General features: G+C 53.7%; 1 protein-coding gene across 1 annotated transcript in view; it reads left to right on the top strand.

The window, feature by feature from the left end:
- Positions 1-22,786, top strand: part of STAB1 (stabilin 1) — a 51,699-nt gene extending 28,913 nt beyond the window's left edge. The window contains exons 29-70 of the mRNA XM_058813195.1: positions 147-194; positions 1,055-1,185; positions 1,565-1,673; positions 1,899-1,976; positions 2,349-2,450; positions 2,914-3,021; positions 3,499-3,630; positions 3,808-3,936; positions 4,634-4,690; positions 5,495-5,590; positions 6,651-6,846; positions 7,320-7,415; positions 8,393-8,438; positions 9,084-9,163; positions 9,250-9,375; positions 9,845-9,918; positions 10,258-10,332; positions 10,916-11,035; positions 11,970-12,017; positions 12,138-12,221; positions 12,809-12,955; positions 13,095-13,229; positions 13,804-13,863; positions 13,964-14,140; positions 14,633-14,719; positions 15,185-15,331; positions 15,501-15,566; positions 16,065-16,293; positions 16,914-17,063; positions 17,623-17,727; positions 18,175-18,282; positions 18,428-18,621; positions 19,229-19,373; positions 19,775-19,908; positions 20,223-20,388; positions 20,592-20,698; positions 20,910-21,029; positions 21,418-21,570; positions 21,691-21,810; positions 21,999-22,139; positions 22,329-22,493; positions 22,585-22,786. Coding sequence (XP_058669178.1) covers positions 147-194; positions 1,055-1,185; positions 1,565-1,673; positions 1,899-1,976; positions 2,349-2,450; positions 2,914-3,021; positions 3,499-3,630; positions 3,808-3,936; positions 4,634-4,690; positions 5,495-5,590; positions 6,651-6,846; positions 7,320-7,415; positions 8,393-8,438; positions 9,084-9,163; positions 9,250-9,375; positions 9,845-9,918; positions 10,258-10,332; positions 10,916-11,035; positions 11,970-12,017; positions 12,138-12,221; positions 12,809-12,955; positions 13,095-13,229; positions 13,804-13,863; positions 13,964-14,140; positions 14,633-14,719; positions 15,185-15,331; positions 15,501-15,566; positions 16,065-16,293; positions 16,914-17,063; positions 17,623-17,727; positions 18,175-18,282; positions 18,428-18,621; positions 19,229-19,373; positions 19,775-19,908; positions 20,223-20,388; positions 20,592-20,698; positions 20,910-21,029; positions 21,418-21,570; positions 21,691-21,810; positions 21,999-22,139; positions 22,329-22,493; positions 22,585-22,635 — 4,842 coding nt within the window. The 3' untranslated portion in view covers positions 22,636-22,786. The remainder of the gene's footprint in view (positions 1-146; positions 195-1,054; positions 1,186-1,564; positions 1,674-1,898; positions 1,977-2,348; positions 2,451-2,913; positions 3,022-3,498; positions 3,631-3,807; positions 3,937-4,633; positions 4,691-5,494; positions 5,591-6,650; positions 6,847-7,319; positions 7,416-8,392; positions 8,439-9,083; positions 9,164-9,249; positions 9,376-9,844; positions 9,919-10,257; positions 10,333-10,915; positions 11,036-11,969; positions 12,018-12,137; positions 12,222-12,808; positions 12,956-13,094; positions 13,230-13,803; positions 13,864-13,963; positions 14,141-14,632; positions 14,720-15,184; positions 15,332-15,500; positions 15,567-16,064; positions 16,294-16,913; positions 17,064-17,622; positions 17,728-18,174; positions 18,283-18,427; positions 18,622-19,228; positions 19,374-19,774; positions 19,909-20,222; positions 20,389-20,591; positions 20,699-20,909; positions 21,030-21,417; positions 21,571-21,690; positions 21,811-21,998; positions 22,140-22,328; positions 22,494-22,584) is intronic.
- The last annotated feature ends 907 nt before the right edge of the window (positions 22,787-23,693 follow it).

Here is a 23,693-nt window from a genome sequence, read left to right as displayed (position 1 = left end):
AGTGAGAAGAATGTTGAAGTCATTGTTGCCAGATTTGATATTGTCAGATTTGATATTTGATATTGCTCCTTTCCCCCATCCCTAGTCCCCCAGCCCTGTACCCTGTGCTCAGCAGAGCTAACTCTTCTGTTGTTTCTATTTAAAAGGAGCTGGCCAGGAATTCCCACTTTGTAGGATTCTACAACTGGGTTAAGGTAAGAGAAACCATGGGACACCCACATGGGTAAGTTCTGTGGAAGTGAAGTCTGTGAATGAGTCTGTTAGAGGACAAGCAACTCCAAATATCTTTTTCTTTAGAGAAAACAAAGCAAAGCAAATGAGAAATGGTTGCAGAGCAGGCATGTAGAAAGGCTGGGGAGTTTGTGGTAGAATGAGGTCATGAGTGTGTCTTGGGAGCTTTGTTTCTCACACAAGAGGAAGCTGGGGCTGTGTTACACCTAATTTTCATGGTTGTACCACTGGCCATCAAAACACAGCACAGAAGGGAAAGCAGGGGTAGCATTATAACACTGTCTTTCAGAAGAGCATCCTTTGGGACATTAGACTGCATGTTTGTTCCTTTTCTCATTGCTGCTTCCCTGCCTCTATGTGGGAATAAGAGAGACCCTCCAGAGACTGTACTAAGTGTGTGGAAACTCACTATGATGGACAGCCTGTAACTTGAGCTTTAGCTCACCTGACCTGCTGCACAGAAAATTGCTTTTGCCAGCAGCTATCTTGGTCCCTTCCCCAGAACTGATGCTGGGCATTCAAAAAGGATTTATGGATATGATTGAACGTGTTTGAATGAAAACTGATTGGGAAGGTAGAGCTTAAAGCAGCAGGTTTTCCCTTGGCAATGAGGTGTCAGCTGTTTCGGCCAAAGCACCTGTGGCATTCCTTGCTTGCCATGCCCAGGAGAGGCAGGAGACCCTGCTGTGCTGCTGAGCACTGCCCTGTTCCTCCTCATCCCTTTCACATGGCTGTGAGGGTGGGATGGCTGCTGGGGGTATTTTGCACTATAGATGTGGCAGTGGCGTGTCTTATTTGTTCATTTTTCTGCTTTGGACAACAGAAATCTCTCTTCAGCATCCCAGCAGGAACCAATGTCACTGTCCTGGTGCCATCAGAGGCAGCTATCAAGAACTTGAGCAATGCTGACGAAGATTTCTGGTTGACCCCTTACACACTGCCGTTTTTAGTCAGGTAGGAGGAGCCTCCTGCCCTTGCTTTACTGGGCCAAACAACAGTAACAGAGCCATGAAATGGGATTTTTCTTGTGCATGACCAATGAGGACATACCTTGAGATAAATATAGAAGTAAATTTAAATATCTAGCCGGCAAAAAATTAAGTAGGTATTTAAAACATAACAGACCACAGACCATGGGAAGTAGGTTTATTTTTCATGTATTTACAGAGAGATTTTCCCAGTCAGATGGCATCAGAACAATTCTCTGCATTGTTCTCTCCACAGGCTACAGTACTTCCTGTGAGAGATGTGAATGTTGGGTGGCATGGTCTTATCTCCCTGTCATTACCAACACTTCCCTAATCTTTTCTTTATCTGATTTTGTTGCCCACAGAGCCCACTTCCTTGAAGGTGTCTTCACTGCTGAAAAGCTCAAAAAGTACGGGCCAGAATTACCCACTCTCAACCCACAGACCAGATGGCAGATAAACACCACCAGTGGCGTAAGGCTTTCTTACATAAGAAATGTACCAAGCTCAAATTTAACTGCTGAGGGGCTGCTGTTCCCAGTGGGGAGCCTGGGTGGGACACTGGTGCCCTCAAATGCAGGCATCTTTCACAAACTGTACCCAGATTAACCATGTGCAGCCTTGGATGAACAATGTATTTGTTTTGCACTTGCTTTGCACTTCCTGACCCTTTTGCATCTCCCTCTGGTTCTTGTGCAGGTATTGACCATCCAGAATGCAACTGTAGTTGCCAGTGACATCCCTGCCAGCAATGGCATCATCCATGTCCTCAGCAAGGTATGTCAGTATATGTGGCACTGGGAAATGCTGCAGATGTAGCAGCAGGCCTGTGTAGCAGCCTCTGTTACAGGGCCAAGGAGGAACACATGTCTGGATGGTTAGGAAAGGATATAAAGGCAAAATATATGAGGTTATCACAAGGTCCTGACAGATGTTTCCTGTGCAGCAGTGTTCAATGTTTAAAACATTTGTCTCCAGGACCAGTGGGAGGAGAGTTCTCCTTCTCTTGGCTGATAGAAGATTTCAGGCTATTGCAGGACTGTGCAAACCGAGGCCTTTTAATTGCCTTTCTTGCAAGCAGGGCAGGAGTGCAGTGAGATTCCCCTCAGCCCCTTGCTCAGCCTTGCTCTGAACGTGCTTTTTCCACAGGTTTTGTTGCCGTCCCCAGCAGATATCCCCCCAAGCCCTCCTGGTCTGCAGGAGCAGCTCAGCACTGTGCCCTCCTTCAGCACATTCCAGGAGTTGCTAGAGGTAAGCACTCGAGGTGAGCACAGCTGTCACTGTCACAGCAGCCTTTGGAGCAAATGCCACCTCCCCCTGTACTGGGGGACATAAATTTGGGCTGCCTGGTAAGAAAGGGAGATTGTGTGTGTCCTACATAAAGCTTTTGAGCAGCCAGAGTTGCATAATTACAGTGAGATCTCTCAATCACTGCCATGTGTTACAGTGGAAGATGACCTGTCTACTGCAGGTGCTCTGATGTCTGTACAAGGCAGAGTAAACCAGAATAAAGAGAAGATTTTTTCATAGCTGGGAAGGTGCTCTTTTGTCAGCCAGGACAAGGAGCAAGCAGTCAGATGTGTATGGCTGAGTAGAAGTTGTACATCCCATTTTCAAGCTTTTCCTCTTGTCTTTGTAATTGATCTCAACGTGTGGTTTGGGTTTTAGTGAGTACAAGGGTAATTGCTAATGTTACTGTTTGGACATTTTGTAGGAGTACCAGCTCATTGGGAAAATTGAGTCCTCTGAACAATACACAATTTTTGTTCCTGGAAATAACTCCATTGAGGAGTACTGCCATGCTGCCAATGTGACCCAGCTGGTAAGCTCACTGCTTGAGTATGTGTTGTGGTGGGTATAGGGGCAGGTACACTGACAAATAGTAAACAAGCTCAGGGATTTCTGCATGCATAGGAGATGAATATCTGATGCTAAAAGCTTGGAGAAACGTGGCAGAGAAATGAGAGGATTTCCAGGGGTGTTGCAGTGGACCTGAAAAGAATATTTGGACCCCAAGGGCAGAGTAAATTAGTATGCAGATAGATGGCACAACATCTTCCACTTCCTGGCTGGCTGTGGCAATTTTCAGACTTCTGAAAGGTTCCAAAAAAAATTAATGGGTTCATCAAGTATCAGAATCATTAAGTGTGATCGGTCATCTGTTACAGAGAGTTACAAGGCTCTCTGGGCTTAATTAGCCATTACAGGTGCTTAAGAACATGTCTTATGCCATACCTCTGACAGAATTGTAATCTAGGAAGTCAAAAGACTCCAAAGCTTTGTATTTTTCTGGATTTAGGACAATGAAACAGTGCAGTACCACATCATTCTGGGAGAGAAGCTCTTGCCTGCAGACTTGAGAAGTGGAGTTCATAAGAACAGCATGTTAGGGCTCTCCTACTGGCTGATGTTTTACCAAAACAGCACTCAGGTAAGGGAGGCACCAGTTCTGGATTGACCTATCACTTCCTAAGGCTGGTGACCCAATACTCCCATTTCTCTTTTGCACACACTCACAATTTTACTGCTGGACTATCTTGGAGCTGCCAAGCAATCCATGCAAAGGAGTTGAAGGTTATTGTCTCAGCTGCTATCTCCTCCTTTGCAGAAGTTTGTCAATAACATTCCTTTGGATGGGAAGTCCTTTGAGACGAGGAATGGCATCCTGATTGGGGTGTCCCAGGTGCTCCAGGTCCAGAAGAATCGCTGCACTGCCAATACCACCACCATACTGAGGGTAATGCTGATGTCCAAGAAGCTGACACCATTTCACAGGGTTCCTCCACCTGCTGAACCAAACTGATGGGTAACAGACAACCTTCCTTGGCTGCCCTCATGGATGAGGCAGTAGCTTGTGGTGTAACCCCAGATGAGCCTCATGAAATGGGACATTGTGGAGATTTGGCACCTCCTACCTGAAGATTCTGTATATCTAATGCAGCTCTTGTGCAGATCATGTTCAGCTTCCTTGCTGAGCCTCCCTCATAGTGCCAGCCATGAGGCTGGCTAGTGCAGGGACTCCCAGATATTCAGCTCTGGAAGGAAAATCCAGCCCAATTTTTGCATGCCATGACCACAAGCTCCCTTAGAAAATGCTCCGTGGTTTGCCTAGGAGTCATGGCCAAAACTCCAACTTGTGGCTCATGACACTTAAACCACTAAACCTGAAGATTGCAGTGACAGACTGCCTGCCACAGATCAGGAAAAAAACTATTTGCAGCTTTGTGTGAAGGAACCCCAGGGCTACAAAAATCCCTGAGACTCAGGAAATGTGTGGCGTATGATCTCTTCTTTTGGTGTTTTGAGCCACAGAGATAAAAACATCTTTGTCCCAGGCAGCAGCCTGTAGAGCAGCATTTGCAATTCAAGATTAGTGTCCTGGTGTGATGTGGGTGAGGGCACACTGGTGACTTGTCCTGTTCTCTGTGCCCTAGTCAAGGTGTGGCAAGTGCGACAAGGGGATCAAGTGTCCTGCTGGATCAGTTCTTTTGGTGAGTCTTGGATTCATGGGACACCTCACAGAATGGTTGCAGATAATGTTTTGAGATCCTTTTATTGCTCTATAGGTGTCATCTTGATACCTGAAAAAATGTGCTCTTGAGTCCTCTGTGGCTCATCCATTGCCAAGGTTTGCAAGAAAAAGCAGAAACCAAGGGAGAGTTACACAGGCAAAACATGGACATGAATCATGAAGCTCCACCCAGAGCTGGCACCAGGTTTTGCCTGAATTTTGGGAGCCCTTTCGTTTTCCCACTTAACAGGGAAAAAGAGCTGTCTTTTTTTAAATTTTATTTTATTCTATCTTTGACTATTTTGGCATTATCATCAAGGAAAGCAAATTTAAGAGTGTCTGGTAGCAATTTCCCTGTCTGGACCATTGGTTTGTTCATGCAGATGGGCTGGTTGTGCCTGCAGCTTGTTTGTGAGTGAGTGACAAACATATCCAGAGAGGAAAATAACTAAGCATTTAATTTCCATGCTGGCTGTGAAATGCCTAGCAGCTACATCTGGCTTTTTAGGCCTTGCTGCTTTACCCTATACCCAAAAATTCCCAATTCTTTTCTTCTCAGTATGCAGACTAATGTGTACCATGGGTTTGGCAGGTAAAAAAAGACTCTATGTGGTGACTTCACATCCAGAGATGCTTCATTGGTCTCAGCTCTGGATAGTTCAGATTTTTAGGGCTATTCCTGTCAGATACACATCAAGAACACTGACATGTGCACAATAATGTACATTATTTGTCTAAATATTGTAGTGTCTCCTAAGTGTGTCTATGTTGATCATATCCTCAGGAGCCCCTTGGAAGAGGGAATCTCGCTAAATGCAGATTGCGCTCTGCGGGTGCAGGAACAACAGGCTGCCATTTCACCTGTGCAAAAGTTTCTCTGGTGAGCAAAACACTTGCCTCTGATTCATTTTGGCGAAAGCAAGAGAGATGGGTGTGAGAAGCACAGCCATGGGACTGCAGGCTGTGCTGAAATCCTGGCTGTGCGTGTGCCATTGCATAGCTGAGACTGGGGCTGTCTGGGAATCGCTCTCTGTCAGGAGGTGGAGGGCACTGGAACAACAAAAGATCTGCAGAAATGTCTGCACCGTGATGGATTGGGATCTGCTGCTTCAGTATTGTTGCTCTGGGTTTTGTCCTGCAGAGGAAGAGAAGGAGTTGAATGTTTGCAGTCTGGTTTCCTAAGGAAATGAGGCATGAGTGATGGTATTCTGCTTGTGCCTATGCCTTCCCAAATAACTGATGACTCATTGGAGCCAAACCAAAGGGAGGAGCAGAAGGTCTCACACCTCATGTTGTGTGTGCTAGGGCCTCTACCAGTTTTGTGAAAATGTGTTGCTGGAAGAAAACACTTAAAGAGAAGATGGTAAAAGAAAGGCTTGTGTGAATTGACATCTTATAGGTGTTGCAGCATTGCTTGGAAAGTTTAGAGGGAATGGGAAATTGAAAAGGGAGAGGGGGAGTTAGACTTACTGTACTCACATAGAGTTTCAGTCAGCACTTGTATCTCATTCGGCACTTTTGCATTGTTTCATTAGAATGTTGTTTCTCATCATCTGTAATGTCTAACTTTGTCCTGTCATGAGTTTCTTCCCTCCATGGGTAGATGCAGACAGAAGTGAGAGCAGTTAAATCAGGTTTTGGAACCAAATCACCTCCTACCAGAGCCTCTCTGCTCTGAGGACACAGGCAGGAGACAGGCTGGAGGGGCACAGGATATTTCAGTTACTCACCAAAGGGCCCCTGTTTCTTAAGGGCAGTGCAGAACTTTACATGAAGCTCTGGGCAACAGAGCATCTCATTTCAGGCTGTTCACTCCATCCTACCTGTTCCTTCCATGTGCTGTCAGAAATTATGGCTGTCACACAGAGAGGGAAACTGAGCTGTGCCGTGTCTGTGTGCACAGGATGGCTCACCCCAGCTTGTTCCTGTTGGTTTTCCAGACGTCCGTCTGCTGCCCCGGCTACTACGGGCACATGTGTGAGATGTGCCCCGGGAAGCCGGGCCGGTGGTGCTCGGGGAACGGGGAATGCCAGGATGGGCTCCAGGGCAGCGGGGAGTGCCGGTGCCTGGAGGGCTTTCACGGCACCGCCTGCGAGATGTGTGAAGTGGGACGGTTCGGAGCCGACTGCAAATCAGGTGACACCCGCGGCTGGGGCAGCTTGGCTCTGCCAAACTGCTTGCAAGGGCAGAAAGGTGGCCACGTCTCAGCTCTCAGAGGGGGTGGTGGGAGAGCAGAAAGGTGCCAAGACTCTGAGACAGGCAAATGGCTGCCAGGTCTCTGAGAGAGAGACAGCAGGGGTGAGCACCTGGGGCCAGCCAGAGGAATGGCCCCATTTGGCATCCTCAAACCAAGCATGTGCTGTGCTGTGCTGCTCTTCCTGCTGCCACCCAAACTACAGCAAGCACAGGCAGGTGCTCTCCTCCTGGGTTATTTGGCCTGGCAGTGAGGGATCAAGAGCTGATACTCCTATGACTTTTTCTTTTGATACTCTTGATGGCAGTTTGATGTGTTGGATTAGTAACAGAGCAGACAATGAAATGACAGCAAGGCTCTGCTGGTGAGCCCTGGCTGGTTTGGTTTGACAGAGGTGTTTGTACTTCCCCTGCAGAATGTGCCTGTGACAATGGCATTTGTAACGATGGACTGCGAGGGGACGGGAGCTGTGAGTGCTTCCCGGGCTGGACGGGCCCCACCTGCCAAGAAAGTACGTGAGTGTGAGGGGCGTCTGGTGTACCAGTGGCAGAAAAGTCTGAGGGATCCTATCGAGTTTTCAGAGCAGCTCTGGCTGCTCTGACCATGGAGTCACATGTACTCTGCATTCCCCCAAAACCTTTTCAGACTCTGCTTTCTCATTCCTGCACACAAGCTGCATTTGCTGTGACTTCCCCAACCATACACAAGCCCTTGAGTTATTCTGGTAAACCAAGAAAAGCCTACCCCTGTTTCTACCTCCACTGAGGTTAGAGGCACCTCAAAAACAGCCCCTTGCTCTGGGAGAGAAATGGGAGCTTCCAGCCACATTGGGTTGGTCATGACTCCTGTTGCTTTCCTAAGAAGGTGTCAGGGCTTGATTTGAATTTTCAAAAGGCCCCAGTGTGTTTGCTGAGCTGCTTTTTCTGCTCACAGATTGAATCACTCAGGTGAGCTCAGGCTGTGGTGTGCAGTCTTCAATAAATCTGTCATTGTGTGTCAAAATAATACGTTGAAGATGGATTTGGGATTTTGATTAGCATTTGGATGAGGAGAAACCTGATCTTCTAAATACCTTGAGATTTTAAAGTTTTGCACATAAGGGTTGATTTTATTGTGAATTTAGAAATAGAAATCAAGCAGAGCTGTCCTATCTAGTGTAAATGTCAAGCATGAAAGCAGTTCATCTTTTGCTTCAAAAGGGCCAAAGCCAAATGGCTCTGTGTTCTGGATTAACAAGGTTTCAGTCCTTGTTTTGTTCCGACCAGTGCAGAGGCCACACAGATAAAATCAAGTTGAACCATGAGCTCAGACAGAGAACATCAAATTCACTCCCTTGCAAAGTGCCAAAACATAAATCCCATGAGATTTTCCTGCTGCCACATAGGACAAGAGAGTTAGCATCACTCCTGGTTTGCAGGCTCCTTTTCTCTAGATGGCAGAAATGGCCCAGCTGAAAATTCCAAGTTATATTTGTGTTTTCTCTTGCAGGAATCAAGATTGACTTATGCAATAACACTTGCCATCAAATGGCCAAGTAAGTGCAGAAGAGGGGCTGAGTCATCCATGTGTGTTTGTGTGAGTTTTACACAGAGGTGATTCTGGCTTAGGGCTTGGCAGAGGACTGGCAGAAGGTGCCTACTCATCAAAGATGCAGAATTGTCAGTTCCTTTCTGGGAGCTCTCTTTGGACCTGAACCACATGTAGTCTCCCTAAGGATTTTGTCCATCCAGGCATAAATCCATTCTAAGTTCCTTCAGCATGGTGGATGGCAGAGAGCAGAGATTCCAAGGTACTCCAAGGCTGCCCTTATTCATGGAGCAAGTCAGCCTGCCATTTACAAACTCTTTCTGCCCTGCCAAGGAATGAAACAGGGCTGGAATGTCTCCCCCATACTCCCTTCTTCATCCATTATCCAGACTCCTGTTTTAGGCAGGGACCCCACCATCCCCCTTGCACCCTGCAGAAGCTCATGGGTGTGGTGAGGGTGCACTGTGGGAGGCCTGGGCTGGACACCAGGTCCTGCCCAGCATGACTGGAGTGTTTGGAGCTGTAAAGGAATACCTGGAATGGGCCTCCTGTGGTCTCTTGCATGTGCCAGATTTGAACAGTGCTTCCCATCAGCTGAGCAAATTGGGAGGTGTTTATCAGCCAGTGATTGTTTATCCCTGTCTTGTTTCAGCTGCCTCAACAGTTCCACAGATTCCCAACCGACCTGCATCTGCTCTGCTGGATACACAGGGAATGGGACCCACTGCACAGGTGTGTCCAGCAAACACAAGGTGAAATAAATGGCAGGAAGCTGCCAGAGGAAAGATCACTCAAGCTCCTCATGTTTTTGGTCACAGAAATAGATCCCTGCACTATTGACCACGGTGGCTGCTCTGTGCACGCTGTGTGCACCAAAGTGTCCCCAGGAGAGAGAACCTGTGCTTGCAAGGAAGGCTATGCTGGGGATGGGACACTCTGCATGGGTGAGTACTCAGGGTGTGCCTTGGGAGTAGTAGCATCAATACGGAGGGGAATTTCAGACTAAAACACCAGAGTTTTGGTCTCAGACAAAAAGATTCCTGCAAGGTTTCCTGCTCTTGTGCATGTCATGGAGAGGCCCAGGGACAGAGGTAGAGGGCAGTCTCCCACAGTGGTGCTCTGGGTGAAGATGGAGCTAGAGGGAGTCCAGTCCTCTCATATTCTTTAAAGTACACCCAGACAGGCTTGGAATTTTCTGTGGCAGATATGTCACAACTCAGAGACCCATATGTGTCAGGAGTAACTTTGCAGTTGCACCCTATTCCTTTGCTATCACAAGACACTTTCCCAAGAAACTGTTCCCCAAGCTGGAAAAGTTCTCCCTGTTGTTTTCCCAAAACCTCTTTGGATCACCAGTTCCCAGCTGCCTTGAGCAGCCCTCAGCAATAACTTGGCGTTTTTGTTTTGCTGCAGAAATTGATCTCTGTCTGGAAAGCAATGGGGGCTGCCATACCCACGCAGAGTGCATCAAAACAGGCCCAAAGAAGGTGAGTGTGTGGGGTGGATGTCAATGTTATCATGGAAGTTGTCACAGCTGTCACTAGAGACAGTTCTGTCCATTGCAGTGCCCTGCTTTGTGCTTACTCCCTTCCATGCAGAGAAAGTTCGTTGGAAGAGCATGAAAACATTGCTGTTTCCATGAGAGCAGATGGCTCTGCTGGCCAGAGGCTGAAGGCAGTCTCAGGTTATATTTGTTGTGGACACAAGCTTGGTTATTCATGGAGGCAGCAATGGTTGCTATTCCACACGCCTTCTGTCCAGGGCAGCCCTTGTGTGTTTCCTTTATTTGGTCTAAGTTTGAGCCCAAGGCTCTGTTCTCCCTCCAGGTCGCCTGCAACTGCCTGCCTGGTTACAGTGGGGATGGTGTGAGCCACTGCAACCCCATCAACTTGTGTGAACAGGTATGTCAGCATTGGGCTGCTTCCAGAGGTGAAGGCCACAGCCTGGGAGTGTTCCTTTCTCCCAGGAGTTAACAGCAGGAACAGTGTTAGCCTGGTTGGCTGGAGTTGAAGTCTGGCTTTTCCACATACTGAAGGATTTCCTTGTGTATTTGGTCTCCATTGCCTCCTGCAGTCACTTGCAGTTGTGTCTGTCACCCAGCATTCCCTCAGGGTGGGAAGAGGGACATAGGATTGGAGGCATGTGGGCTTTTTCCTTTGTGTACATTTTGTGTGGGATGTGCTCAAAATCCTCAGAGTGTTCTGTGTTCACGGGCATCACTGCCATGTCAAACTGTCCCTCTGAATCAGGGGCTTTGTCATGGACCCTGTGTTCCAAAGTGAGGTGTAAAAGTCTTATTTCATGGGAGGATTTGGTGCTGGGGAGCCCTTGAGAATTTGGGTGAGGTTTATTCTAAGGCACTAAACATGGGGGAGGGATGGTTTCCTTTCACTGGGCTGGATGGAGTTTGCAGCTCCCACACACCAGCAGCAGTTCAGGTGCTGGGAGAAGCCCCTCCAAGCAGCCTTTTGCTTTCCCTGCCAGAACAATGGAGGCTGCAGCCCCTTTGGCCTGTGCAAGTACACAGGCCCTGGCACTCGGAACTGCACCTGCTCCTGGTACAACATTGGAGATGGCTTCACCTGCCGTGGCAAAATGCATCAGGTGAGAGGCCTATGCTGCACCTTCTGTGTCCCCTGCCCTCAGCAAAACCACTCCCTCCTCTCAGATCTTGGGGTCACATTGACACGTGTGTGGTGTGGGAGAGGAGACAGGTGCTTTGAGCAACCTCTCCATAAATCATAGGTGTGTTTGGTGTGCCAGCTATGGGACATGGCAAAGTGACTTTGCCCCAAAGGGAAGGAACACTCTACTGCTGTCAGCAACATTGGCCATACCTCCAGAGGATTGCTTGCTTCATGTCATAAACAAATGGGAGTAATCTTGTTTTTTCCCAAGGCAACTCACTTCTGCCCAGTGGGATGAGGGCAGGTGTCCCCTGAGGCCATGCCAGGACTTGGGGCCCAGCCTGGAGGGCAGCAGTCTGTGTCCAGTTCTCTTGCCAGTACAATGGCTGTCCTTGGGCAAACTGGTGACCTTTTCAGGCAGTGGCAAATAAAGCAGTGCCCACAGCAGAGCCATGAGAAAAGAGATGGACTGTGTGTGCCTCTGCTCTTACTGGAAGTCAATGTGGTGAGGAGAGGGGGTTTCTCTTCTAGGGTATGTCTGCCATCTGGACAGCATCCCAGAACTGGCAGTGGCAGCACAGTGAGATTAAAGCAGGGATTTTGTGAAGCACTCAAGGTGTCCCTTGAGCACAGGGCAGTTACCTGTGAGAGGTGCTACAGGACCAGCAGCTTTCATCTTCTGGTCACTCCATCCTGCAGCACTTGTGAATGGTGCAGGCAGAGCTCACTGCAGCATCCATGTCACCTGTGCCTGCAGAGCTGGGGAGGGAGTGAGGGTGAATCACTGTGGTGTACCAGGAGAACTGCTGTCTCTTGGGGTGGGAGAGTGACCCAGAGCAGGTCACTGTGCTGGTTGGGGAGAAACCAGTGGAAGGGACCCTGCTAACACCAGCTGATTCCCTTTGTTTAAGGAGCTTGGAAGGATTCCAGAAGCATCCATGTTCTTTAGGATGATACAGGTTGGTGACAGCTTTGTCCTTGTCTGTGTAGTAAATCCCACCTAGAGCTTTCTGCAAAGGGTCTTGCTAACTGGAACAATGTTTTCTGCTTCCCTTCCCATAAATGCCCTTCTAACACAGGCAGAAAGCATCAAAGAGCTCAGTGGGGCAGGGCCTTTCACTGTCTTCGTCCCACAGACAGACTTCATAGGAAACAGCACAGTGGTAAGTGCCCTCCCATGCCAACTCTGTCTGACAGCTCCAGTTTGTGGCAATGTCCCCCTGGGACTGCTCTGCCCAGTGAACCAAGGCTAAGGGGCTGCACCATGGAGAGTTACACTGATGTTCTCCATCAGTGTAAAAGCAGAAGTTTGGAGGCATCCCACTGAGGATACAACCTGGACAGGGGTGGACATATCTCCTCTTGTTGGAGATGATGTCTTGTGGGCCTCAGGAGCACTGTGCTGGATGACTGGTGTGTGGTGCCCTTGGTGCCCATGGGGCTGGTAACAACAAGGCTCCCATGCATCTGTGACTGACCCCTTCCTCCTTCTCAGGAATAAGAGAATGGCAGATTTTTGGTGTCAGTGTGATGGAATATCCTGACCCCATCACTGACTAGTCAAGCTGGTTGAAATTTCCCAAAGCTCTCAAATGGTTTTGTGCCTTCAGTGTGTTTTGGGGGGACCATGTTCCCTTCAGGGATGAGTCAGAGGGAACTCAGGCAGTCCAGGTCTCCCTCATTGGGGCTGGGGGCTCTGTGTGCAACGCAAAGTGCCCTGGTGTGACCTCACTGTGTTTTCTGTCTGCAGTTTGAGGAGTGGAAGAGCAGAGGCCTCCTCCGGGAGCTGCTTCGTTACCACATGGTGGGCTGCCAGAAGCTGCTCTCTAGTGACCTGGAAGGCCAGCAGTCCCTTACATCTTTATCTGGCCACAAGATAAAGATCACAGTGAATGAGGTACTTCCCTTTGCTGTCCCATTTGTCAGGGTGTCACCTTTCCTGTCGAGTGAAGGCGCTGTGGCTGTGGCAGGTGGCCTGCCCGGGCCCACAGCACGGTGCTGGCTGTGCAGGCCTCAGCAGGGCCCCTCTCTCTCAGAATAGCATCACTCTCAATGAGGAAGCCACTGTGCTCACCAGTGACATCGTGGGTGTGAATGGGGTCATCCACTTCATCAACAAGATCCTCATTCCCAGTGACCTGGTGGGCCACAACATCTCAAAGCTCTCACAGGTAAGGCTGGAGCCATGTCCTGCTCTCAGGGCTGTGCTCAGGGACAGGATCTCTCTCCCAGCAGAGCTGCCTCAGCCCAAAGCTGCCTGGGCTGCTCTTCCTCCCTGTCCCTGCCTGCCCAGGGGTTGTCTGAGGCCACAGATTTGGCTTGGGAAGGTGACAGCATTTGTGGGATATAGGGAACATAAGGAGCCTTTTCCATCATGAGGGAACAACAGTTCTGGATGTAGGCAGGAGGATCTTGTCCCGTGCCAACCATTACACTCCTTTTCCAGCACAGAGCAGGTTGCAGCATGAGTTTGCCAATGTCTCTCTGTGACTCCTTAAGCAAGCACTAGGGGCTTATAGAGTCTGCATTTTACAGAATATAACACATTTTCTGTGCAGCACAACAGCGTGCTGGAATTCATCCCAGCTCCTGCCATAGCAGTGTCTATCCAGGATGAATCAGAAAAGTGGTGGCTGCTGAATGCCAGCCCTTTCCAGGCCAAACCATCAGCACGATGGTGACAGAGATAAACTTGTGTTTATGGGGAACCCTTGGTGTCAGTTGTTTGCTTTCCTCCCTGTGCAGCAGAACATCACGGAGGTGGCCGAGGCCTTTGGGTACAGCATTTACAGCAAGCTGCTGCAGGTGAGCCACTGCCCCCGCTGCCCCGGGGAGGTGCTGCGTGCCGGGGCACGGTCACGGTGGGCTCGGGGCTCCCCCCTGGTGTCGCTGTGCTGTCGGGCAGGACGCGGAGCTGCTGCCGCTGCTGGCTAACCCCGTGCACAGACCCTTCACGCTGCTCTGGCCCACGGACGCCGCCTTCAGCGCCCTCCCCGAGAGCCGGCAGAAGTTCCTGTACCGCAGGGAGCACCGCGACGTGCTGGCCTCCTACCTCAAAGCACACATCATCAGGGACACCAAGGTAAACGGGACAGCACACAGCTGCCAGGGCCACACGAGGTACCACTGTCTGCTGTGGCTGTGTCAGAGAGACCTTGCTGAATACTCTGCTGCCATAGAGCACACAGTGTATCCCTTGTCTTGAGAAGACCCAAAGGTGTTTGAGCACTTGGGCCACCTACAGCATCATGGTGAACCTCTGGTGGCTGAGCTGAAACCTTCTGTCATCAGCTCCTGGGGAGCTGCAAGGCTCACAAACAGGCTCCTGTGTATAGGGATATAAGTGAGGGGAGATGCAGGTGGGCAAAGCCAGGCTCTGCTTTTTCACACTGGCCTCTCACTGTGCATGAATCTGGGACTAACCCAGCACAGTTGTGCTGTACCACCCACACCAGCTTCAGGGACTGCCACATACCCCTCTGAGGCTGGCCACTGACCCCTGCCCTCACCATGTCTTTACATCAACTGCCAGTTTTGTCAGTGTCTCCTTCACATTCTTCTTTTCCCCTCTTAGATTGTTGCTGGTAACATGCCCCAGGTTGAAATTGTACGATCCATGCGTGGCTCCTTCATCTCATTCAGCTGCAGCAAAGCCCACGTGGTGAGTGTTGGTGACTCCAGGCTTGGCTTCCCATGGAGCAAGTGTCCCTGGGCATGGCCATGGGGCAACTGGTGCTTCTGGCAGGGAGTGGACACAGAACTGGGGTGCTTGCAGGCTGGAACCCCCCCTTCCCTGGCTACAGCTGGGCTGTGGAGAGGCACAAGACATGGCCAGCTGGCAGGGGAGTGCACAGGTGTCTGGTACCTGTACATGAATGTCACAATGACCTGGCTGCATGGTGTCACAACCTTCAGAGAGCACGTGCTGCATGGACAGAGGCCATCCTTAGGAGAGGTGGCTGTGAAAAGTGTTAAATGGGAAGGGTGGTCAAGGACACATGCACAGAGATTTTGGAGTTCTTGGAGTGATTAAGAAGCCATGGCAGCCTAAACTGAGCCACTTTTGGGTGGTGCAGCCAGGATGTAGGATGTGCCAGAATCACAAGTTCCTTTCTTCCTGTGTTAGGGGGAGATTCTGCTGGAGAATGGCGATGCCACCATCATCCAGAGGCACATGGAGTTCAATGGGGGCATTGCCTATGGCATTGACAGATTGTTGGAGCCACCGGATCTGGGATCTCGGTGTGACGACTTCACCCTGACTGAGCTGCCGGTGAGCACCTGGGATGGGCTGAATGAGGATCTGGGCCACCCATGCAGCCTGTGCCTGGGGACAGGGACCTCTGGAAGGCTTGCTGCCCTTCCTTGGCAGAGCTCTGAGCAGCCAAGAGAGGCAGCAGCACGTATTGAGTTGTTGTGAGGTTTCTTTCTCCCCTCCACAGGGATCTACAGAGAGCTGTGGACTCTGTGGCTTCGAGCCACCCTGCCCTGCTGGCTCTGTTCAACGGGTAAAGCTCACAGCTTTGTCACCAGGGACGCCCATAGGTGACAACCCCCCATGTGCCCCTCATGTTTTAGCAGCACAATGAAGGCTCACCTGTGTGTGGCGAGCCCTTGGCTCAGTCACATGGTCCATGCCTTGCCCCAAGTCATGCAGGAGCTGGGCTGAAAAATATGGGGCCCAGTGGTCTTTGCTGGGTCAGTCCTGCGTGGGTGACAGTGGGGGTGGCCCTGGGTGCTTTACAGCAAAAAAGCTCAGCCTGGGAGTGGCTCAGGGATTCCACGATGAGCAGTTTTGGGAGGCAGTGGCTGTACCCCATTGTCAATGCTGGCTTCTGGCACAACCCTGAGGTTCCTCGGGGGCTCCATTGTCACCAGCCAGCCCCAGCATATATTTGGAAGCCTCTGTTGCTTGCCATAAAACTGAATGAGTGGCACAAGAAAAGTCAGGGTGAGTTATCAGTGACCAGTGTGGCAATGTCTGTGTTCTGCCTGTTTCCTCACAGGGGGAAACCAAGCGCTGCTACTATTATGGAAATCACCTGCTGAGGAACACCTTCCTGTTCCACCACAACTCTCTCCTGCGGCCGGCCTGGCCCCCGCACTCCCCGTGGGACCCCTTCAGGAGACACTTCTCTTCCAGGGGGCCTCTCAGACGAGGCTGCAGGAGGAGCTGCGTGTCCAGCCTCCGGGTCCCGCAGTGCTGTGCCAACCACTATGGCCGGGACTGCCGGGGTAAGAGCCACGCCCTGTCCCGCCCGGCCCTGTCCCCTGCGAGGAGGTGACATTGCCGGTTCAGCACACCCGACATCCACGAGCGTGCTTCCCCGGAGAAGGGCGGGCAAAACCCCAGGCGGGGAGCCCCAGCCTGTAGAGGGTGCCGGAGCAATACCCTGAGATTATGACAAGAAGTTCCCTTTCCTTGGAGAATTTATCTTGTCTCTGAGAAGAGCCCTGGGCACTGGGCTGCTGGGGGTAGCTGTCAGGCATGTCACCTCTAGACATTGTCAATGCTCAACCATGCCCTGGCATCTGCCCTCTGTGCCACGGGCAGCTTTCACATCCTTGGATGAGTCTGCTGTTAGTGTGGGGCAGAACAGCACAGACCCAGCACACCACAGCAGGGCTTCTTCCCAGGCTGGAAGCTGTGCCACATTTGTCCCTTTTGCCCCCATTCCTAAGTTTTCCTGTCATGGGATGTCCCCAGCACTCAGTGCCCAGGCTGCTGAGCTGTCTGTGGTCTGAGCACCCCGTAAGCAGCAGCTGGTGTGGGGGTCGGGGGGTCAGGGGCAAAGGGACCCTGCGGCACAGCGTCCCTTTGTCACCAGAGCCTCACTAAAGTGCCTCATTTGCAGCGTGCCCAGGAGGGCTGGAGGCGCCGTGCAACAACCGTGGGACCTGCGATGACAAAATCGGCGGCTCAGGGGTCTGCAACTGCAGCCAGGAGTTCATCGGGACGGGCTGCGAGCTGTGCGCGCCCGGCAGATACGGCCCGGAATGCCGAGGTACCGCGGCTGGGCGGGGCTGGGGCACCGCGCCGGCCGGACAGGGCAGGGCTGGCCTCAGCCCCTCGCAGCACACGGCTGATAACGCCACAGCATCAGAACCCTCCTCGTTTGTCGAGCACAGCTGAGACCCCCGGTTTGGGAGAAAGTATTTCACTGTGCTGTGTGCTGGGGGATGCAGAAGTTATGATGAACTCCGTACAGAAAGAGGACATGCTCAGCAGGGACCTGTGCCATGTGAGACAAAAGCAAAGAGAGGGAAAAGAGAATTCTCCATCCTCCCATCCCAAACTAGACCTCATGGGGCCTCAGGAAATGTTTCAGAGTGAGAAACACATTCCAGAAATGCCCAAGGGAGAGGACTGATGGGTACTGTGGGTGCAGAGGCTTCTCTTCCTCTGTGAAGGGCGTGTGTGACAGGGGGCCAGGACTGGCAGGAAGGGATGTGTCAGATTCCTGTGCCCACCTTCACACCTGCCACAATGCCACATTTCTGCCACGTGGCTGTCCCAGGCCCTTTCACCAAGGCATAAATGTTGTGTTTGTCCATTCCTCACAGAGTGCAACTGTACTGAGAATGGTGTGTGCAATGGAGGCCTGCACGGTGACGGCTTCTGCTTCTGTGCCGAGGGCTGGACTGGGGAGCGCTGTGAAACCAGACTGGGTGAGGGGTGCTCAGCCATTCCCTGGGACCCACCTGCTGCTCCCTGGGACCTGCTGCCACATGGCTGCTTTCCTGGGAGCTGTTTAGAAAGATCTCCAAAAAGGAGTTCTCAATTGTGAGGCTCATCCCGAGATCCGCCACATGCTGTTGAATTTCACAAGGGTTGGGGTGATGAGGAAGGGGCGGATGAGAAATGCTCTACTGGATCAGGAACAAGTCCCTGAGCTCAGAGGTGCTCCAGGCAGGGCTCGAGGTTGAGGTGCAGATGTGAGGTGTGCTCAATGGAGTAACAAACCTCTGTGTTTGGAAAAGGCATCTGCAGAAGAGAACGGGGAGTGAGAGAGGTGGGAGTGTGGGGTGGGTGGCCTGGGGCAGAGGCCGGTGGTGGCAGCCGTGCCCGTGTCCCAGCCCTGCGGTCACTGTGGGCCGGGTGTGTTCTGGTTTCAGTGGTGACACCCACCTGCTCTCCCCCGTGCCACGCCCAGGCCGCCTGCCGCGCCGGGAACCTCTGCGAGTGCGACCTGCACTACGAGGGGGACGGGAGGACATGCTCAGGTACGGGCTGGGCTGCAGGGGGGCGGACACGGGGCAGGACAGCAGGTGACCGTCTGCCGATGGCCACGTTGGGCTGACAGCCGGCAGGACAGCCCCAGGACACCTCATGAGATGGTTTAGTTAACCCAGGATTTACCTCCCGCAGTGATCGACATGTGCAGCCAGGACAACGGGGGCTGTGCCCGGCACGCACAGTGCTCGCAAACGGGCGTGAACGTGTCCTGCGCCTGCAGCTCCGGCTACCGAGGGGACGGCTACATCTGCGAGCCCATCGACCGCTGTGCCGACGGCAGGAACGGGGACTGCAGCGAGCACGCCCTCTGCATCAGCACCGGCCCGGTGAGCGCGGCCCCGAGGGCCGGGGACATCCGTGTGCCTGGGAGAGCCGCCCAGCTGGGTGCCCGGGGACAGCCCTGTGCCAGTGTCCCCCTCCTGCAGCCCCCTGCCCCTCCTCTCCGGTGCCCTCAGGGGCTGTGCTCATCCTGGGGGTGCTTACCAGGGAGGGGCTGTGCTGCTGTGACAGTTCTGGGGCTGAGGCCGTTTCCCCCACTCTTCTGTCTAAGGAGCAAAAGCTGTGTCAGTTGTGTCATTCCTGGGCTGGTTTGGGGGCTCCTGGATGGTCCTTCAAGGACAATGCTGGCTATTTTTGCAGAAGAACCAAAGCTGATCACTACAGGCCAGAAGATAGGATTGGGAGCAGGCTGTATTACAAGAGTCAGGAACCATGTACCTCAAAGCTCAGCTCAAACAAACAGCACGTGCCAAGGACTCGATGTGACATTGCCTGGGTGTGGGCATAGGACAAGGCCATGTGGCCTTTCACAGCTCTGTCTCAGCCTCATCAGGCTGTAGAGGCATTCTGGGGGCTCATCCACATCCCCACAGGGATGCAAGCATCCCCAGTGTGTTTGCACTCACACAATTGCCACCCCTCCCTTTGCTGCAGAACGAGCGGCGCTGCGAGTGCAAGCAGGGCTATGTTGGTGACGGGATCCAGTGCCTGGAGGTGGCTGTGCCCCCCACGGACCGGTGCCTGGAATCCAACGGGCAGTGCCACCGTGAGGCCATCTGCACTGACCTGCACTTCCACGGTGAGTGTGCTCAGCCCTGCTGGCCAGGAATGGTGCTCCATGGAGAGGCCACATTCCCTCATCCTCCACCTCTGGCCTGGAGCTCCCCTCAGGAGAGCTGCAGGGTGGGATGGCCAAAGGGACAGGGGCTCATCTCTGTAGCTTGGCATGGTTTTCACATTTCCCTACATGTCATATGGGGAGGGTGAGCCATGGAGCTTGTCTGCTCCATGTGACATGGCCTCTGGTGGCAGTGGCTCCCGTGTGGGAGGCGAGAAGCTCAGAGGAAGCCTCTCCCTCACTCATGCCCTGTCCACATCCCACCCTCCTTGGCAGTGCTGCCCATGGTCACACACGTGGCTGCCCAGGGAGGTGGCTCAGTGTGCCCTGTACTGATGCTCCTGGGCTCTGGTATTTTGCAGATAAGACCATGGGTGTCTTTCACCTGCAGTCACCCCGAAAAAAGTACGGCTTCACCTACGAGCAGGCTCAGGCAGCCTGTGCTGCAGAAGGCGCCTCCCTGGCCACATTCCAGCAGCTGGGAGCAGCGCTGCAGGTCAGGGCAGGGATGGCTCTGTGTCCTTGTGGGGCTGGGACAGGCCATGCATCTCCCAGGGCCTGGGCCAGCCCAGGGGGAACATGTGGGTGGGTGGCCTCTCAGCCCCTCAGCCAGGCCCTGTTGCTCCATCTACATCCATGAAACAGGAGGGCTGGTGGATCTTGCCAGGCACACTGGGATGGGACTTGTGACCATGCCCAACACTTTGGGTGCTGGGGGTATGGTGGGTGAGGTACAATGGGAATGTTCATTGGGGCAGAAAATCTGGGCCAGAGCTATTTTTAACCGAATAATTGGCTTTCCTCTTCTAGATGGGATTCCATCTGTGCTTGGTGGGTTGGCTGGACAATGGCACAGCTGGATACCCCACAGCCTACCCCAACCCCAGCTGTGGGTCCGGCCATGTGGGCATCGTGGACTATGGCTCCCGAAGCAACCTGAGCGAGACCTGGGATGCATTCTGCTACCGGGAGAAGGGTGAGGGTGCCAGCACCTCCCTGGGGACAGTCCTGTGTCAGGGCAGCAGGCAGAAACTGCCCTGGAGCAGGGCAGGTGGGCACAGCCCATGGCCTCTCCCCATGGCCATGTCCAGAGGGAATGTGATGAGGGTACCAGAAATCAAAAGGTGCTTGGTACAGCCAGCACTGGTGATCGCATCACAGCCTGGTGTTCCTTTGCAGACGTGACCTGCAGCTGCCGTGACGGCTTTGTGGGAGATGGGTACTGGTGCAGTGGGAAACTGCCCGACGTGCTCGCAGACCAGGAACGCTTCTCCACCTTCTATTCCGTAAGCAACGCTCTCCTGGTGCTGCAGGAGCAGCCAGGCAGGGAGGGAGCAGCTGGGAAGGGAGGAGTTGGGGTTTGGGCTGTCTGCAAGGTAGAGGCTACAGACACAGAGGGGGTTTCTGTCCAGGGCTGGGGGGTTCCTGGGCTGGGGAAGGGGATGGCATTGTGCTGCCAGCAGTGTACTGATGGGGAAGATCTCCCATCTCTTCCAGATGTTGCTGAACTTTGCCAATGACACAGAAGAAGGACTGGATTTTTTCATGTATTTGTCTGATGTCTCTGCTCCCAAAACTCTCTTTGCCCCTCTGAATTCTGGCTTTGCAGACAATGAGGTAAGCAAGCAGGGATGAACTGTCAGAGCCCCAGAGGAGAGCAGGTGTCACTAAAGCTGGCATGACAGTGTGAAAGAGCCTGGGGAAGGAGGAGGAATGTGGGTCAGAGAGGACCTGTGGATTGGAGGTCTCCAGTCCAACCATTCCCTCAGAAAAGCCATTTAGGTCAGGATGCTCAGAGTGTTCTCCAGCTGAACTTTGACAATCCTAAGGGTGGCGAATCCCCTCTGCTCTGCACATTCTGTGCTGTGCTATCTGTGAATGGAGCTGTCTGTGCTATCTGTGAATGGAGCTGTCTGTGGCCATGAGAGAGCCTGGGCTTGGCTGGGGGGGAAAGGGAGAGACCAGCTCATCCATTTCTCACCCCTGTGCACTGGTGTTTATTCAGACACTGACAGGAGAGGAACTGAAGCTCCACGTGTCATCCAGCAATGTCATCCTCTTCAGCTTCAACCTCACAACGGGCACCATCATCCCATCCCAGTCAGGATACGACCTCCACGTATCAGAGCTCCCAGCAAGCAACAGTACAAAGCACTCAGTAGGTTTAGCCTTAGCAAAGGGCAAAAAACCCCACAAGTTTTCATCACATCTCTTTTGAGACAGGGAATGATGGGGAGCCTTTCTGGGCAGGTGACATCATCTGTGTCCTGTGCTGTAGGACGCCAAGGGGCTCAATGACACGATGATTGTGGAGTGGGACATCGTAGCTTTCAATGGCATCATTCACGTGATAGCAGAGCCGCTGAGGATCCCACCGCCCCTTGTTCACCTTGGCCAGGTGAGTCTGGGGCACCAACAGGGCTGGCATCAGGCCTGGGGATGTTGTGACAGAGTCATCCCAAGACCTGGCCTTGTCGTCTGCTCCTGGCACGGCTCATTTTGGGAGGGCTGCCCACGGTCCCACTGCGGGGCGGTGCCACCGCTGTGCCGGGGCAGCGCCGTCAGGGAGCCGCTGTTTTGGCACAGGTGAACGGTGCGGGGCCGGGCGCCGTGGCCACGGGGACGTTGTCAGCGCTGTGCTTCGCGCTGGTGCTGCTCGCCGGTGCCGGCGCCGCCTACTACTGCGTGAGGAGGCGGCGGCAGCAGGGGCAGTTCGGGTACTATCAGGTACGGGGGGCGAGGGCGGTGGATGGAGCCGGGGGTCGGGGGAATCGGCCGGAGCCGGCGCGGGGTCCCGGTGGCTGCGCGGGAGAGGGCGGGCCGCCAGGGGGAGCCCGTGGGCGACAACGGGCGGGGTGTGGGCGGGGCTCTCCCGGCCCGGTGCCGCAGCCCCGCCCACCGCCGCTCCCGCCGCAGGCCGATCTCCGCGGGGACGAGGAGCACGAGGAAGAGGAGGAGGAGGCGCGGCCCCGGCCGGAGCGCGCGGGCCCGCGCACCGTCAGGCCCCGCCCGCAGCGGCCGCTCGTGGCCATCCCCAACCCGCTGTACGGCGGCCACGCCCCCGACTACGAACCGCTGCACGTGAGCCACGCCCTGCCCTGAGCCCCGCCCCGCTCTCCCTCCGCCCCGCCCCGAGCCCCGCCCCGCGCTCACGCCGCTCTCTGCCCCGCAGGACCCGCCCCTGGTGGACACCGGCACCGACCCCCGCGGGTTCCTGCAGTGACCCCGCGCGGCCCCGACCCGACCGCACCGCGGGGAAATAAACAGCTCAGCGCCACCGGCTGTGCCCGCGCCTGCCTCGCCGCCCCGGCCCCGGCCCCGGCCTCCCACCGCCCGCCCCGCCCGTACCGGCCGCCCCCTGCAGGTGGGAGCTCCAGCCCCTCGTGTCCCCGCCCCCGCCTGTTATAGCCCCGTACGAGGGGCCTCCAGCACCCAGAGTCCCGTTCAGCCGCTGCCAGGGACGTAGGGCCCTCCGTCCTCACGTGCAGCACCCCCGGGGCCCGCCGGGCCTCGCTCCCGTGCCCTCCCACTGCCCCATGGGCAGGTACGAGTCTCGTCAGACACACCCCGAACACCCTTTGGGACACACCTTCCACCTTTCCGGGTGCCCCCGGCCTGCACTGCCGCTGTAAGGGCACCGCTGCTCCGTGCTGCTCGCCCCAGCCTCGCTGTTCAGCCCAGGCTGCCCTCGGTCACGCCCCCAGGCAGGGAAAGGAGCGGGTTAGTCAGTTAGTGACACATGCTGCGGACGTTTATTGAGCTACACACTACACACAGCACAAAGACAATGCCACATGCACCTACTACAGGTGTTTGATTAGAGCAGCCACGTTAACAGATTGTCCAAGCCACTGAGTTGAGCACAAGGCATCTTGAAAGTGTGCGACAGGCTGGCACATGGCACAAAGACAAGGCAGTGACACACAAGTGACAGACTGACAGGCCAGCCTGGCACAGCACTGGGGAGGAACAGGTAGGAGAAGTGTGTGTGTGTGTGTGTGTGTGTGTGTGTGTGTGTGTCTCACTGAGGGTTGCTGACACACACAGCACCTTTCTGAGTCACAGGTCCTGGCACAGGGTCCTCCACACTGCCCTGGTTCCTCTTCCTCAGCTGCCCCCACAGTGACACACACAGCCCCTACAGCCAGCAGCACAGCCCAGTGCTCACACGGCCCTGGTGCTCAGCTCCCTCCAAACCCACAGCCCTTACCCACTCTGCAGTCACTCACTCACCTCCTCTGTGCCTGCTCACTGCCAGGCCCTTTCCTCTGTCCCCTCTCT

Source organism: Ammospiza caudacuta, chromosome 12 (genome assembly GCF_027887145.1).
Source record: "Ammospiza caudacuta isolate bAmmCau1 chromosome 12, bAmmCau1.pri, whole genome shotgun sequence".
In the NCBI taxonomy this organism is placed as follows: domain Eukaryota; kingdom Metazoa; phylum Chordata; class Aves; order Passeriformes; family Passerellidae; genus Ammospiza; species Ammospiza caudacuta.
This window is presented reverse-complemented; position numbering and strand designations above follow the sequence as displayed.